Here is a 15000-nt window from a genome sequence, read left to right as displayed (position 1 = left end):
TGACATCCAATAAAAAACACAAGTTGAATTCACTTCCAACCTGTTCCCAAGTTGTCACCGCCAGCCCAGATCAAGCTTACCTTGACGGGAAACACACTCCTCCTGAAGCCTCGGTCGGCAGCATCAAAAAGAAGGGAAAACTTTGGGCCCCGGGAATAAATGGACGCTTCTCAAATCGGTCCACTGTAGTTCACCACGCTCCGTATAGTGCACATGGCTCAGAGACCAACTACCATGATCACCAAAGTATTGTCTATTGTCTTCGTTTTTTTCGTCACCAGTCTATGTGTGTGTGTGTGTGTGTGTGTGTGTGTGTGTGTGTGTGTGGGTGTGTGTGCGTATGTGTATGTATATGTGTGTGGGTGTGTGTGTGTGTATGTGTGTGTGAGCGCTGAATTAGTTGTGCATAAAGGCTCGGAGGAGGGAGTAGATGCAGGGAGAAGGAGGAGGCGGGGACGGGGGGACGTTTGGAAGATGATGAAGGAAAATGAGAAATGATGCAGCCTATTGATACTCAGAATGATGTCTCGCGGTTTCGGTGTAGAAGAGATGCGCTCAGTGAGAAATGGAGACTCAAAAGAATCCTGATAGGTGACAGATCGGATAATATTGGGACGCTTGAACCACATCTGTGACGATTGTACAACGCTGCGACCATGACTGTGGTTGTGGTGAATTATTGCAAACTATTCAAAGGGTTACAATACAACAATTGTCTACAATAGGCTATTCTTTCACTAGACCTCAGAGTCTGTTTTATATTATTCTGCTTTAATAGGAATTGATAAGAGTGTGTCGTGTGCGAGTGAAAACATCTGGACCGTGTATAAAAGAAGTTCGCTGAATAAACAATACAAAAAATAGGGAAAACCATGAAACCATAAAATAACAAAAGGTTGTTTACTGCAAGTGGTTCGGATTTCTGTACTAAAATGAGACCATGCTGCCTTCTTTCTTTTGACTTGAGAACACTGACCCCCTGTGGCTGAATAAAGATCTTGCGTCTGCCAAGGACAAAAAAAGAAAAACACCATAAAGGCAAATAAAGACAAATACTCATTTTACTAAGCTATGCCAACGATCATAACAAAATATTTATTAAAATTGTTTCCCAAAGGTTATCTTGCGATCATTGTAGCCTAGTTTCAAGCAACTCATTTTGTCTTTTGTTCTCAAAGGTTTGAAAATGTCTTGCTACATCTGGTATGGTCATTGTCAATTGTCAACTGGACAGATGAATACAGGTGCATAGTATAAAATGTAGATATTCCAACGGTTGATCCCACTCTGTTTACACTCAGACGATTTTAAAGGAATGTAGTAAAGTAAGGGCTATGTGAAGACAATGTCACAATTAAGACATTGCATTTAGATCATACTTTACTTCCTTTACATGATGCATTTAAACAAGAGAGTAATTAGCGCATAACACAAATGAAAAAATAAAGGAGAACGTGATTGTATTGGCTCGTGCAAAAGCAGCTGTGTCTATTCAAACTTTCATGTAGGACAGATGAGCATAAGGAGACCGAAAGACATTGACACAATCCTTCAAATGTGCGTGACGTCGATTGCATTATTGGATGAATACCTGATTATGTTATAATGTGTAAATGATCCTTAAAGGCCCTTTAAGGATCAGAGAAAAGCCACGAAACAACACGTATTTCATCTCAAACCCAGACATATAGGCCTATACAGTGAACGTGACTTCATCCAGCAGCAGCAGCAGCAGCAGCAGCAGCAGCAGCAGCAGCAGCTATAGTTTGGAGACTCCGCAAATTAAGTTTACCCAGGAGCAGATCCTCACACAAAAAGCTGCTCATCCGTCCCAGAGTTGCTGCGTCTGAGCTTCAGCCCAGACAGGATCTTCTGGGCGGGTACAGACAGGGGCAGCTCTCCAGAAAGCCTCTTGGGTGACTGACAGACAGCAGCCTTCCCTGCCGCGCGCCAAGCCCCCTCCACGCCGCAGGGGACGTTCGCCGCGGTGGGATCGGCTCTGTCGCCAGACCCCCTGTCTCGTCTGGAGGGCGGGGTGGTGGTGGCGGTGGAAACGGACGCCGCCGGCTCTGCGCCTGCGGTCCACACGGGGTCCAAGGCCAGCATGTGCTGTACGACCGAACGGGGACTCGCCGGGTCCGCCCCCTGGCCGGGGTCAACCCCAAAGTCCTGGGTGCCGGGGGTCCCTTCTTCCGGGTTTCTTGGTTCCAGAGACCCCCCCCCGCTCTGAGCCTCGGTGTCGGGGCCCCCGGCGCTCGGGGGTCCGCTCCAAGGCTTGGGCCGTCGGGTTCCGGGGATGGGGTGGCGCTGGTACTTGACCGGCTGTCTGGTGAAGCTGTATAGAGCCTCGGTGTCTGCTCCCCCTGCTGCCTCAGACTCCAGGGCCGCCGCATCATCGGAGTCCAGGGCCCCCGCGCCTTCAGAGTGCGGGGCCCCTGTGGCCTCTGAGTCCGGGGCCCCCGCGCCTTCAGAGTGCGGGGCCCCTGTGGCCCCCGCGCCCTCAGGGTTTCGGGCCCTCGTGGCTCCGCTCACAGCCACGCCTGAAAACGAGGAGAAACACAAAAAACAGATTTTATATCCTTTTCACAATGAGAACGATAGTCTGTATTCATAAAAGGCGTGATGAAAGTGTGGTGGTTATGATTATATCATTTAAACACAAATAAAGCAAGATCCATACACAGTCATACACAGTATATATGAGCTGACTTGTGTTGTTAAGGTTTAGGGTGTTGCAGTGCAGAGAGTCAGAACACAGCAATGAAATAATGATTTGGGGCTGGTTGGATTCATTTGGATTTTACAACCTTGAATTGGCCATGATGTACTAACAAGACAACAGTGTTGACATCCAGGTAAAGAGTTTATCAGAGCTCAACAATTCTGAGTTTATCGATGTGGAAAAAGAAAGCAGAAAAGCTCAACAAGCTACAACAATTTGCTCTTTTATGAAAAACAACACAAAAAGCTGCCTAGAAAAGGTAAATAAAAGCCAGAATAGCAAAACACACACACACACACGCACACGCACACACACACACACACACACACACACACACACACACACACAAGATAAGACCTGAAAAAGCTGAAAAAAGATAAATGGCCAAATCCTGTAATCCCATGTACCTAATCCAGCCACACCCAAAGTTAACGGTTGTTATGGCTTGCCTACCTGCTCCCTCATTGGCCTCAGGGCTGAGCTGGTCCACGGCTTCATTGGACGAGGACTTGTCAGATATATAACCCTCACTTGACTCTCTCTTGATTGTTCGACTCTGTTGGAATGACACAATCCTAATGTTGGGGATGTTTGTTGAAATATATGACTCTATATTGTTCAAGGAGCAGTTAGGCAAATACAACAATAATCTACAAATGTAGTTCTGAAAGGGTCCCAAGTTACGTTTTGGTCAATTCAAGGAGAAAAAGTCAATTTTTCTTCTTCTACTGATATATCTGGTGTTTTTGTTGCTGATGTGTTTGGAGAAAGCCAATCGCTAGTGTGTGCGGCACAGGAGAGGTCAGAGTCAGCGCGGGTAGACGGGCAGACACAGTGTGCTAATAGAGTTAATCCTGAAGGCACAAGTGTTAATTAAGGAGACAGGTAGCCTTCCTGAACATGCCAACCGAATTAAGACAACAGATAAACAGCTTTAGTGGTAAAAGCAGCTTCACTCAGGTTCATGCATAGACACTAACACGAACACACACAACCACACACACACACACACACAAACATACATAGACATGCACGCATTACGCAAACACTTTCCGTCCACATACCTAAAGGTAGAGGCTGTTATTGTAGTTGAAAAACTGTTAAAATAGTTACAATAATTACTGTTATTACTGTGAAAATTAAAACCCTGTGATATGATCATTGGAATTGAGATGTGTTGTTGAACATCCCCTAATAACAAATAACTCATGTTAACACCGTCGTTCACCTCTAAGGACTGGGGCCGGTCTCTGCAGGGACCCCCTTGGTCCGGGACAGTGCTGGGGGTCTCAGGGTCCACCAGGGGGCAGGGATGTCGGGTGGGTGTCTCCGGCAGGGGCGTGGTGGGGACCGGCGGGGGCGGCGTACTGGCCCTGGGCTGGGGCCCGAACACCCGGTCGTATTGAGCGATCAGCACCTCCACCAGTAGGCCCTGATAGGTGGACTCCACCAGCGCCACCATGGACATGTCAAAGGTCACCAGGGGGCGCAAGAGAGTCGGCCCGAACACGATGCCCAGGTTCCCCGCTGACATCATGTTTTGCTCGACGTTTATCGAAACTCTGTGGAGGCAGAGGGGCGAGGAGTTAGGCTAAGCGATTTGGACGGATTGGCTGACGTAAGAACCATCAATCGTCAATCCCCTTCTCAATCAATGTGCTCTGTCGAGGAACAGAAAATCACCTTTTGAACGCAAGCGATTTGCTGCAGTGATAACAGTTCCCGAAGCAGCTTTAAGCGACCCCTAAGATTTGTGATAGAAACCATTTCGGTTCACCTGTTTAGGTGGCACATCATGTGCTGCAGCGTGCTGTAGGAATGCGGAGGGAGTTTCTCTAGAATCGTGCACAGGTTGATCACGATGTCTTCCGGGACTCCCGTCGCGTCTACAGAGGCCTCCTTGTACGCCCGTTGAATGGCCTTTCCCACGTTGATGAAGTCACTGTAGAGGTCAAAGGTCAACAGCGGCTCTGGGAGCTGGAACAAAGAGAGGAGGGATAAATAATAATAATAATAATAATAATAATACATTTAATTTAGAGGCGCCTTTCAAGACACCCAAGGTCACCTTACAGAGCATATAGTCATCATAAATCGTTTAAAAAAACAAGACATTCTGGAAAAAATAAATAAATAAATAAATAAACATAACAAATAAAAAATAAATAAAACAAAAACAAGACAAAATGATGAGTGATCATCAAAAGGATGAGTGATCATGGTCGGCCACTGAATAAACGCTTTCTTTTGTTGTCGATATTTTTATGGAGATCGTGGGATTTTACCCCAGCAGGGCGTACCGCTTTGAAGAAGTGCTTGAGGAGGCAGGTGATGTCGTGCGGCGAGATGTCCGACAGTTCCACCTGTTCACCCTGGGCCTCGAAGGCCTGACACAGCCTCTGGATGCGCGGCTTCGACCCACACACTCGATAAATCCCCTGGGATAAGGTCGGAGAGGAGAGGAGAGAAGCTCAGTCGGAGCGTCGATGCTGTCGCTATCAGCAGGGTTTCACGCTCAATCGAGCTTCTAATGTCTTGCATGTTACGCGTCAAGTCAAGATGGATGCAGTAGATCAATGAACGATCTACTAATCAGTCCCGCTAGTGTGCTAACCACATAGGCGATACGCCTTGTTGCCACATATCATTCCCTCCCTTCCTCAACCAACTTTTCTTCCTCTCTTTACTGTCCCATCCATAAGGCCAATACAAATATATTATAATATAATTATTATATATAAATAATACAATAAAAAAAGAATAGTAATAATACTCTATTATACATTTGCTGTTACCTTAACTGATTTGCCATCACAGTAAGGAAACCAAAACTGAAACATAATATTAAATCCCAAACATCCTACATGACAACACTGATTTCATTCCTCTTCTTAATCATTGTGTCTAGATTGCAGATTAAGGCCGGTTTTACACCATCGTTCAGATAAGCTCTTCAGCTGCGTTCCTGTGATTGGTAGTAGGTACCACTCCGACACGGGACAGGGACAGTGAGTCTTACCACGACCGCCAGACTGTTGATCTCGATCTCCGCCGTGCAGCGCTGCACCACGAACGGCACGGAGTTGGGCCGGTCCCGGCACAGCTGGGCGAGGCCAACCCCGAACACCACCCCCTTCCCGTTCTCGCACACCAGGGAACACACCTCCAGACACTTCCGGTGGAGCGCCAACCCACACTGAGGCACCGGGAGACACGCACAAGCCAGACATGAGGTTTTTATCAACTACATTGTGTGCTGTGCCAGACTCCCTGGTTTCTTTAAGGTGGTCGGAAGAGAGAAAAGTTGAGAAATCATAAACAAAACTTAATTGAGTTCCAGATCTATTCCTTAAAGGCTGCTGCTACAAGCAGACTTGATATTCAACGATCAACTAACACACAAAGGGTACAACCTTTGAGACCACACCTTTCATTTTCTGATCAGAGCTGATCAGGACAAACATGTTGCTATCGCTAAGTGTATTTCTCAACAATAATGGATGCCTTGCATCGTTGCTATACTCTCGTACCTCCTCACACTCGACGCCGTTCACCACGATGTAATTATCGCACTGCTTGCACTTCACCATCTTGCTCTTCATCTTCCTCAGTTTGTGAGTCAGTGCCGCCCTGGAAGGGATGCGTACTTTGGCCAGAGATTCTGAAGGGGATTCCAGAAGGTCTGAGGGCAGGAGGAGAAGACACCGGTTACAAACGTAAAGTTCATATTTGTGAACGAATGAGACGCCTATGTCACAGACTTGTGACTGACCAGATTCCGTCGCCATGTCCCTGTCGTCAGGGTCTTCTGATGACATCGCCCCGCAGGACGAGACTTTGGGCAACCGCCTTGAAAACGAAGCTTCGGAGACGCAGGAAGGCACAACAAAAAGAAGATCATAGTAACTGTCAGCAACGAGGGGTCATTCTTAAGCTAGACTAACCCTAACATTGGACAGGATGTCATCAGAAAGATTTCATCTTAACTGGCCTACCAGGGCTGGACAGAGACTCCATGCTTCCCTCCATGCTCTCGCCATCGCTGGAGACAACTCTCCCTGGTGGTGGTGGGGGAGCAAAGCAAAGGTCTCAGGATACAGCTCACACACTTGTAGTAACTCTCTGTAGAGCTTATTCAAACCAGCGGCCATATTGATTCATTGGGTGGGGAAACCTTCTGGTATCTTTGGGGAAACGGTTCATGGTGTGCAAAGATCCTAGCAGGTAATACTCTCCCAACTAACCAAAACGGCAGCCGATAACCGCATAACAGTGTGATCGGCGCTCCAGTGCTTACTTCCGTCACTGGGGCGTCTCATGGGGACGTCGTCCGGTAGGTACAGGTCCTGCAGAGCACTGAGTGGGTTACTTGTTTTCCGTTTGGTCTTCTCCAGCCTTCCATGAAAACAAAACAACAAAAAAGAAAGAAATTCATCACATGTTGGACATTCAGTTTGGACAAGCATCTCAACCTCCAATGGGCCTCATTCAGCAAGCGGCCATCTCGGTTCTACATGCGAGCTTCCCTCCCATCCAGCGACCAAAGATGGATCCCAGATGAACTCGGATGAACCCAAGATGTTGATCTTAATGTTGTGATGTCCTGTTGTCGTGGTGTCCAAATGTTGTGGTGTTGTTGTTGTTGTTGTTGTTGTGGTGTCCCAATGTTATGATGTTGTCGTGGTGTCCTAATGTTGTGATTTTATTGTTGGTGTTGTGTTGTTGTGTTTTACTGTTGTAAAATCGTGTGCAATTGTTTTTATACCTTAGTGTGTTAGGTTTGTTGTTGCCTTGTCTGGTTTGTTGTTGAGACTGATTCAACTCGAACCTTACCCCTTGCCCTGGGGCACGTACTCCTGGAAGGTGAAGCTGAGCGGAGGCTGGTCGCGCCGCCGCCGGCTAAGGATGTGCAGGAGGTAGGGCTCCCCGGGCTCCAGGGGCCGGCAGGTGAGCTCCAGGTTGTGGAAGCCCAGCGGGACGGGCTCCGTCTGCTTCCGCTGGTAGTAGAACATGTTGACCGTCGCCTGGTGACGCAAGGGGGCGGGGTCGGGTGTAAAGGGGGGGGTCGGGGTGTAAAGGGGGGGGGGGAGAACGTGTGTGAGTGGGGGAGGAGGAGGAGGGGCAGGCCGGTTCGGTAGCTTTATAGGGTGTATAGGACCACCGGACAAAAGGTGCGCAGCTTCGATCCCGGATGCCAGCAACCTTGGCCGTTTTTGGAGCGAGATGCTGTCTCTGATGTCTGAAGATAACGCGTATTTTAATGTATGTCGAAAGTATGTTGATTGTATGTTGCATATGGTGTATTAAAATGTATGCATGAAATGAGTGTTGCTTCGAAATCATGGCGTCTCGTAAAGTCAAATGACTTTTACTACCGAGGGGGGAACAGAAAGTGATTCGCCCACACGCCAGCCACTGTAGCACTGTGCCACTTATTTCACACCTTAAATTTGTCCATCCTACGGTTACAGACACTATACAATACAATCTCTAAAACGTATATACTAGGAAACAGTTGGGGCTTGTATCAACATCCTGAATGGACACTAGTATATCACAACAGCATAGGATGCTATTTGATGCTAACCTCCTTGAGCACGTTGTCTCCTTGACAGATGAGTTTGCGCACGTGAGTGATTATTCTCTCTTTGACCTTCGCCAGTTCATCCTGTTGGATTCTGGCGTCATTCACACACTGTCTGTAGTGGCTCTCAGTCTCTGTCACCTGGGCGAGAGAGAAGGGAGAGAGAGAGAAGGAGAGGGAGAGAGAGAGAGAGAGAGAGAGAGAGAGAGAGAGAGAGAGAGAGAGAGAGAGAGAGAGAGAGAGAGAGAGAGAGAGAGGGTGTGAACAAAATATTAAAACTTTAACATCAATTCAACAAGGAACTGCCTTTCTTGAAAGATAACACGCATTATCTTTCACCCTCAGTAAAAATCTGAATATTGTCTTATCAAAATGCATGAATCATATTGCCGTGTTTGTTTTTTTACTCTTCAAATTGGGAGTACGTCACAGGTTATCGATCTCTTTGGCTACTAATGACCAAATGAATTATGGTGAAAAAAGATTACAACCGTATCAACTCAACTATGAAACTCCCCAATCTCTCCTCTGGTGAATACGAATGAACACTTGCTGCCATGCTCAACCAACCCGTTTCAGAACCAGTTTTCCCCTGGGTATTTTAAGTCCAGCCTCACCTTGCAGCTGGCCTCCTCCTTGGACTTGCGCCTCTTGTCCAGGGTCTTGTAGCCAGAGGTGTCATCGCTGGCCTTGGCCGAGCCGGCCTTGGCCTTCTCCAGCTCCTCACAGCGCTGTAGGTACTGCTGCCGCGCCTTCTTCAACGCCGTCACCGCCTCGTTCTGAAGTAGCACACCCACACACAAACACACACACACACACACGCACACACGCACACACACACACACACAAACACACACACACACACACACACACACACACACACACACACACACACACACACACACACACACACACACACACACACACACACACACACACACACACACACACACACACACACACACACACACACACACACACACACACAGCAGGAGATGGAGAATATGAAAGGACATCCAGTGGAGTTTTAACACCGTTTTCTTTTCAACAGCTGCTGTGTCAACATGGAGGCGGAGGGATGGGGGATAGGTTTAGGGCTGGCACATGCCGGTTTGTACTTGATCTACTTTAAGTTGGTCTTTGGATGTCAGCCATTGGTCAATGAATGCCCTTCATTGAAGGGTTACGATGCCATATGATGTTGATTGAAAATCCAAATACATGTCTTTGCAAAATTGCGTTTTGATGAGGGAAATTTGTTCCGTTAGTGGCAGCAACAGAATAGATAACAACAACATCCCTCAAATCTATAGCATTTCAAGAATATATTGTAGAATACACTGCACTGGTCAAAGGAAAAAAAATACGCAACCAAAATAATCATTCTGATTGATTTGGACATTTGAATGTGGACCTCTAGCTAGATGTGGAGATGAATCAGTCGGCCTGGGGAGACGACCCCCTCCATGCTTACCATCCTCTTCTGCTCCTTGGCCCACTGCTCCTTAAACTCCCTGCGCCATTTGTCAATCTCATTCTTTTTAGCAGCCAAGGCCTTCAGGAGAGAGAGAGAGAGAGAGAGAGAGAGAGAGAGAGAGAGAGAGAGAGAGAGAGAGAGAGAGAGAGAGAGAGAGAGAGAGAGAGAGGGAGAGAGAGAGAGAGAGAGAGAGAGAGAGAGAGAGAGAGAGAGAGAGAGAGAGAGAGAGAGAGAGAGGGAGAGAGAGAGGGAGAGAGAGAGAGAGAGAGAGAGAGAGAGAGAGAGAGAGAGAGAGAGAGAGGGAGAGAGAGAGAGAGAGAGAGAGAGAGAGAGAGAGAGAGAGAGAGAGAGAGAGAGAGAGAGAGAGAGAGAGATATTGGATATTGGATTAAGCATATATTTTCCAATTCAAAGAAAATATTCTTCAAGGTACTGAATGTGTGTGCATTTGTGTGTGCGTGCATGTTAAGTACTTGGTAACAGCGCTGAAGTATGAGTTCTGAGGTCTGTTTGGAGGCCAGGCTGTTCTTTATGTCTTGCTCCAGGGCCATGGTGTAGATGTACTGCATGGGCATCATCTCCTGCACACACACACACACACACACACACACACACACACACACACACACACACACACACACACACACACACACACACACACACACACACACACACACACACACACACACACACACACACACACACACACACACACACACACACATCACACATTTATATTGACTGTATGTATAGCATCCAATACTATTGGTTGCATTGACTATATTGTAGTTCGCATTGAAGAAGTACATAATCGATACATTGACTAAATATCAATAATTTTTTTCTCATAAGCAAATATATTGATAATTTGTTGTACAACTATTAAAGTCAATCAATGCCGTACCTGTTGAGTCACACAGGAGCGCGCGCCCTCTGCGGTCTTTATTACGTTTTTGGCAAATTCTTGCTCTGTGAATCAAAGCAGTGGATTCGGTTGACCAAGCAATCAATTTACTTAAACGAGTCTGGAACATGAGGTCAAGGTTATATCATGGTTGTAGCTGGGAATGGCATTCCTGGAGTCCTTCAATCTACTACAGAGCCTACAGTGTCATGCGCCCTACATCCATACACTGAAGAAAAGGTCATCTTATTTACAATAGGGACAACCCCTCTCTCTCTCTCTCTCTCTCTCTCTCTCTCTCTCTCTCTCTCTCTCTCTCTCTCTCTCTCTCTCTCTCTCTCTCTCTCTCTCTCTGTCCAGCAGTGAGGTGATAATCTTGTCACCTGTATGAAGGCGATGCTGTCAGCAGGGAGGCCTCTATATACTGTATACTCATGTACTCATGTACCCAGCCGGCCTGTTGGCTGCTAATCTACCCTCTAATCCTTCAACTCGAGGCTGGTGACTGTGACCATGCAGCGCTGCAATGGGGATTGACTTGGGGCTTGCCATGACTGTTGGAATATAGTGTTTTGTTGTAAAGTGTCCTGCTGTCATCAGTGTTGTGAAAAATGCAAACTTGGTGGCCTGTTTGACTATTAGAAAGTTGAGAGCTTTATAAGCCCTTTTATTTATTTATTTATTTATTTTCCTTTAATATTAAAATATACCTAATGTAGCATTAGAGAAGCATATAGCAATAGCGTATCAACCATGCACATGCGTCTAACAATTAAGCGATTGATAACAATTATATTCTGGGGGATTAATCTTTAAAAAGATAACGTTTCCAAATCAAAAGTAAATCGCTGACAACACCACAAATATTCCACAGGCCATCAACTCAACGCTAAACACAATCTGGGAGTGGGGCGCACCGCGACACAGGGGTGAGAGGCTACAGCCGAGTCACGGTGGCCGAGCAGCAGACATCCTCACTCACCCAGGCCGATCCGCTTCTCCATCCAGGCCAGGAGGTCCTTGGCGTAGCGGCACCACGCCTTGGTGTACTGCAGGGCCATCTCCACGCCCCCCTCGCTGCGGCACAGGGCCAGGTCAGCGTCCTGGGCTGAGAGGGACGACATCTCCATCACTGCGGGCTCTCCCCCGGGCCCCGCACCGCCCCCAGCTAAAGAAATATAGAGCCCCCACGTCACGTCCCTCTCCGCCGAAGAGAGGCCGCCGTGGCTGGATCCCCTCCGCATCTACAGGACTAGGTACCCCACCGGTTGGCCGTGTCCAAAAGTGACGGAGCAGTAGCGCGCTGGTTGATTATGAAAGGATCGGATCATTCGGGTTGCAGGGAAAAGGTTGAAACACAAACCCAGTATGGGAAGTAATGCCTGCATGTGGTAAGTCATATCTGGCTCAAAGTTCCTCCCGCTGTGTGTGTGTGTGTGTGTGCGTTCACTTCCTGCTTCTTCTTCTTCTGCTTCTTCTTCTTCTTCTATCCACTGTCCGTCATCGAGCTCCACTGGAAGACAGAGGCCAGGCCGCGGTCTGAGCAGTGAACGGGGATCAGAGGCGCACCGTGCCACCAGGCCTGTCCCTATAGCCGGTCATGGTTGGGTTGTTGCTGCGGTTTGACAAGCACACCCCCCGCTTTGTCCTCAGAGACCCAGAGTGGGTGGGTGCACTAGGTTGGGGGACACCCTCTCGGTTCTTCGTCTTTCCTCCCCTTCCCAATCTCTTCTTCTCTCATGCGTCTTGGTATACCGACAGGATCAAAACAAGGAATGTTTGTTTGAAGCAAAGCCCTTGGTGCATCTCCGTTCTTTTAAAGAAGGTTTAGATAAATGAGCTTCAGCCTCACCATCCCAAGCGATCAAGCCACATCTTTACGTAGCTATACCGAAGAGGCGGGTCGTGAGTGGTCCCCGTTCTTTCTTAGATCCCTATCTTTTGACACAGCATACAACTCACTTCAAAGTTCCTATTTGTATAGAAAAGCAACAACTAACAAAAGTCCAGTTTCCGGAATAAATCCATTTATGTCCAGATTGTGCGGTAGGTTGGCTTTCAGGTCCCAGTGCATCTCCAGATCAACCTTAATTCAAGGCCGTCATTCCCAACAGGCAGCCTCCCAGAGCTTTCTGCCCCGTCCCAAAGAAGCCTCATGGGTCTGGGGATCCGGGATTAGCCCAGTGCAGGTCCAGATTTGTGGGCTGTCTAGGCTTTACCTCCTGTGGTGTGTGACAAAATGGCTGCTTATAGCCCGGTAATAGCGGTGTTGTGGATGGCGTCAATCACTAGGAGGGGAGAGAGCTTGTTTTCCATCCATCCCTTGGAGCACAGATCAAACGCTGAGTGTGTGTGTGTGTGCGCGTGTGTGTGTGCTTGTGTGTGTGCGTGTGTGTGTGTGTGCGTGCATGTGCGTGGGTGTCGCAGGCTGTGAAAGCTGTCAGTTGATGTTAGGAGTCAGAGAAACAGATGAACCACGTGTGTGTGAGACACTGACCCTCGGTGAGAGATCTCCTTGCCTGGCAGCCAATAGCAGCATATTGACCCTGTGGCACCTCCCTACCCCTTTGAATCATGACATACAACAGAGTCTCAACTGAGCTGGGTTTCCCAGCAGGAAGCTATGTGGATGGGGGCAGCAATGTTGTGAGTGTATATGTTTCACTGCCTGCTGGTAGTAGCGTTGTTACAACATCGTGCTGCATTTCCGTGTGACTGATCTGTTTCTCTTAATCTTGTTCCTCCACAGCAAATGAAAGACTATTAAGGGTCAAGGCATCGGAACTGCCTGCCGACTAACAGGAAAAGGCAAAAGGCAAAGTCAGGCTTTTTGGTCCAACAATATCTAACGTATTCTACACAGAACTCCCCCTGGTTGACACTCTTTCATCTCCCCTCTCTGATTTCTCCACCTTCAGACACACACACACACACACACACATGCACACAACCAGACAAACACACACACACACACACACACACACACACACACACACACACACACACACACACACACACACACACACACACAGACGCAGACACACACACACACACACGCATGCACGCACGCACGTACGCACGCACGGACGCACGCACGCACGCACGCACGCACGCACGCACACACACACACACACACACACACACACACACTTCCACACACAGAATTCCACACACACACACACACACACACACACACACACACACACACACACACACACACACACACACACACACACACACACACACACACACACACACACACACACACACACACACACTTCCACACACAGAACTCCACACACACTTCCACAGACACAAACACCCAAACCACCCGTCTTTTGACCAGAGAGAAAAGACGGAAAAAAAGCGGAGGGAGCAGCAGCTGTCGTTTTCTAATCCCAGTCCTTTATCCTCTCCTGCTCTAATCTTGTTAGAACAGAGCAATTAGTCCACGCCACTAACGATGTGAATACGACCCAGCCCTGGGGGACGACAGACACACTACTAGCGCTGTCATTGATGAAATGAGGGAGCGAGAGACACACGCGTTGGTCTCTCATCAATGACAGCGCGGCTGTCTGCAGTGATACACGTTAAACCATAAGCATCACACACCCGGGCTTACTGGGCCATAATGGATGTTCATTTGCACGGTTCAAACTCTATTAGTGGAGCTTTATTGACCCTTCAGGTGCGTACATAACGACATAGGTTTAAGTTGTGTAGATTTTATGCCCATGTACAGGTAAACATAAGCATATGTATGCACGCATGCACGTCTGCACACACAGATACACAAACTCTACATACTGCTACTATACCTGATTGGTTCTCGATATCTGTGGGATCAATGCAGATCTCTATGGGACATGTATCTTCACAAGGCTGGGGAAATAGAGAACAAACATCAGAATGCATCAAACACTATCCGCCAGAAAATCCAAATTTGTACAAACCCACAAAGAAAGTCTGTCTTGCAGTAAATTCATAACATTAACCTTAAACCTGCACTATGTATGTTTTCTACTGCAACAATTTACTCCATTAAAAAAATATATTTGAATAAAATATATGAACAAAAAGGTTTTTTAATTTATTTTGTCTCAGGAATATCGACGATAGTTTTATCTGGTCAACTATTGCCCCCTACACTGTGGGAAAACACAAGTAATCCTGGTAACTGAGTCATCTTACAGACACGCTGTCCTGCTCCATGGATTCGGTTCTTTCTGTAGAGATGGATTCGGGGATGGATTGGGAGTCAGGTTCCAGCTCCTCTGAACTAATGAAACAAGTCAAACGTTAATTATGGG

The 15000-nt window shown here is 47.5% G+C and overlaps 2 protein-coding genes across 5 annotated transcripts in view; both read right to left on the bottom strand.

The window, feature by feature from the left end:
- lmx1al (LIM homeobox transcription factor 1, alpha-like) overlaps positions 1 to 617 on the bottom strand; it is a 19428-nt gene extending 18811 nt beyond the window's left edge. The window contains exon 1 of the mRNA XM_030375319.1: positions 81 to 617. Within this exon, the coding sequence (XP_030231179.1) occupies positions 81 to 124 (44 nt within the window). The 5' untranslated portion in view covers positions 125 to 617. The remainder of the gene's footprint in view (positions 1 to 80) is intronic.
- Positions 618 to 886: 269 nt separating this feature from the next.
- gmip (GEM interacting protein) overlaps positions 887 to 15000 on the bottom strand; it is a 16778-nt gene continuing 2664 nt past the window's right edge. The window contains exons 4-22 of one of the 4 annotated variants that reach the window (XM_030375281.1): positions 14882 to 14969; positions 14509 to 14572; positions 11670 to 11855; positions 10688 to 10752; positions 10257 to 10364; positions 9781 to 9861; positions 8924 to 9085; positions 8310 to 8447; positions 7556 to 7746; positions 7020 to 7117; positions 6718 to 6780; positions 6495 to 6584; positions 6253 to 6404; positions 5742 to 5918; positions 5023 to 5160; positions 4500 to 4699; positions 3951 to 4284; positions 3176 to 3278; positions 887 to 2540 (exon numbers count right to left, since the gene is read on the bottom strand). In XM_030375281.1, coding sequence (XP_030231141.1) covers positions 1807 to 2540; positions 3176 to 3278; positions 3951 to 4284; positions 4500 to 4699; positions 5023 to 5160; positions 5742 to 5918; positions 6253 to 6404; positions 6495 to 6584; positions 6718 to 6780; positions 7020 to 7117; positions 7556 to 7746; positions 8310 to 8447; positions 8924 to 9085; positions 9781 to 9861; positions 10257 to 10364; positions 10688 to 10752; positions 11670 to 11855; positions 14509 to 14572; positions 14882 to 14969 — 3172 coding nt within the window. In that variant the 3' untranslated portion in view covers positions 887 to 1806. The other 3 variants (XM_030375290.1, XM_030375306.1, XM_030375298.1) reach the window with 3 other exon arrangements.

Source organism: Gadus morhua, chromosome 2 (assembly GCF_902167405.1).
Source record: "Gadus morhua chromosome 2, gadMor3.0, whole genome shotgun sequence".
NCBI classification, from domain to species: Eukaryota; Metazoa; Chordata; class Actinopteri; order Gadiformes; family Gadidae; genus Gadus; species Gadus morhua.
This window is presented reverse-complemented; position numbering and strand designations above follow the sequence as displayed.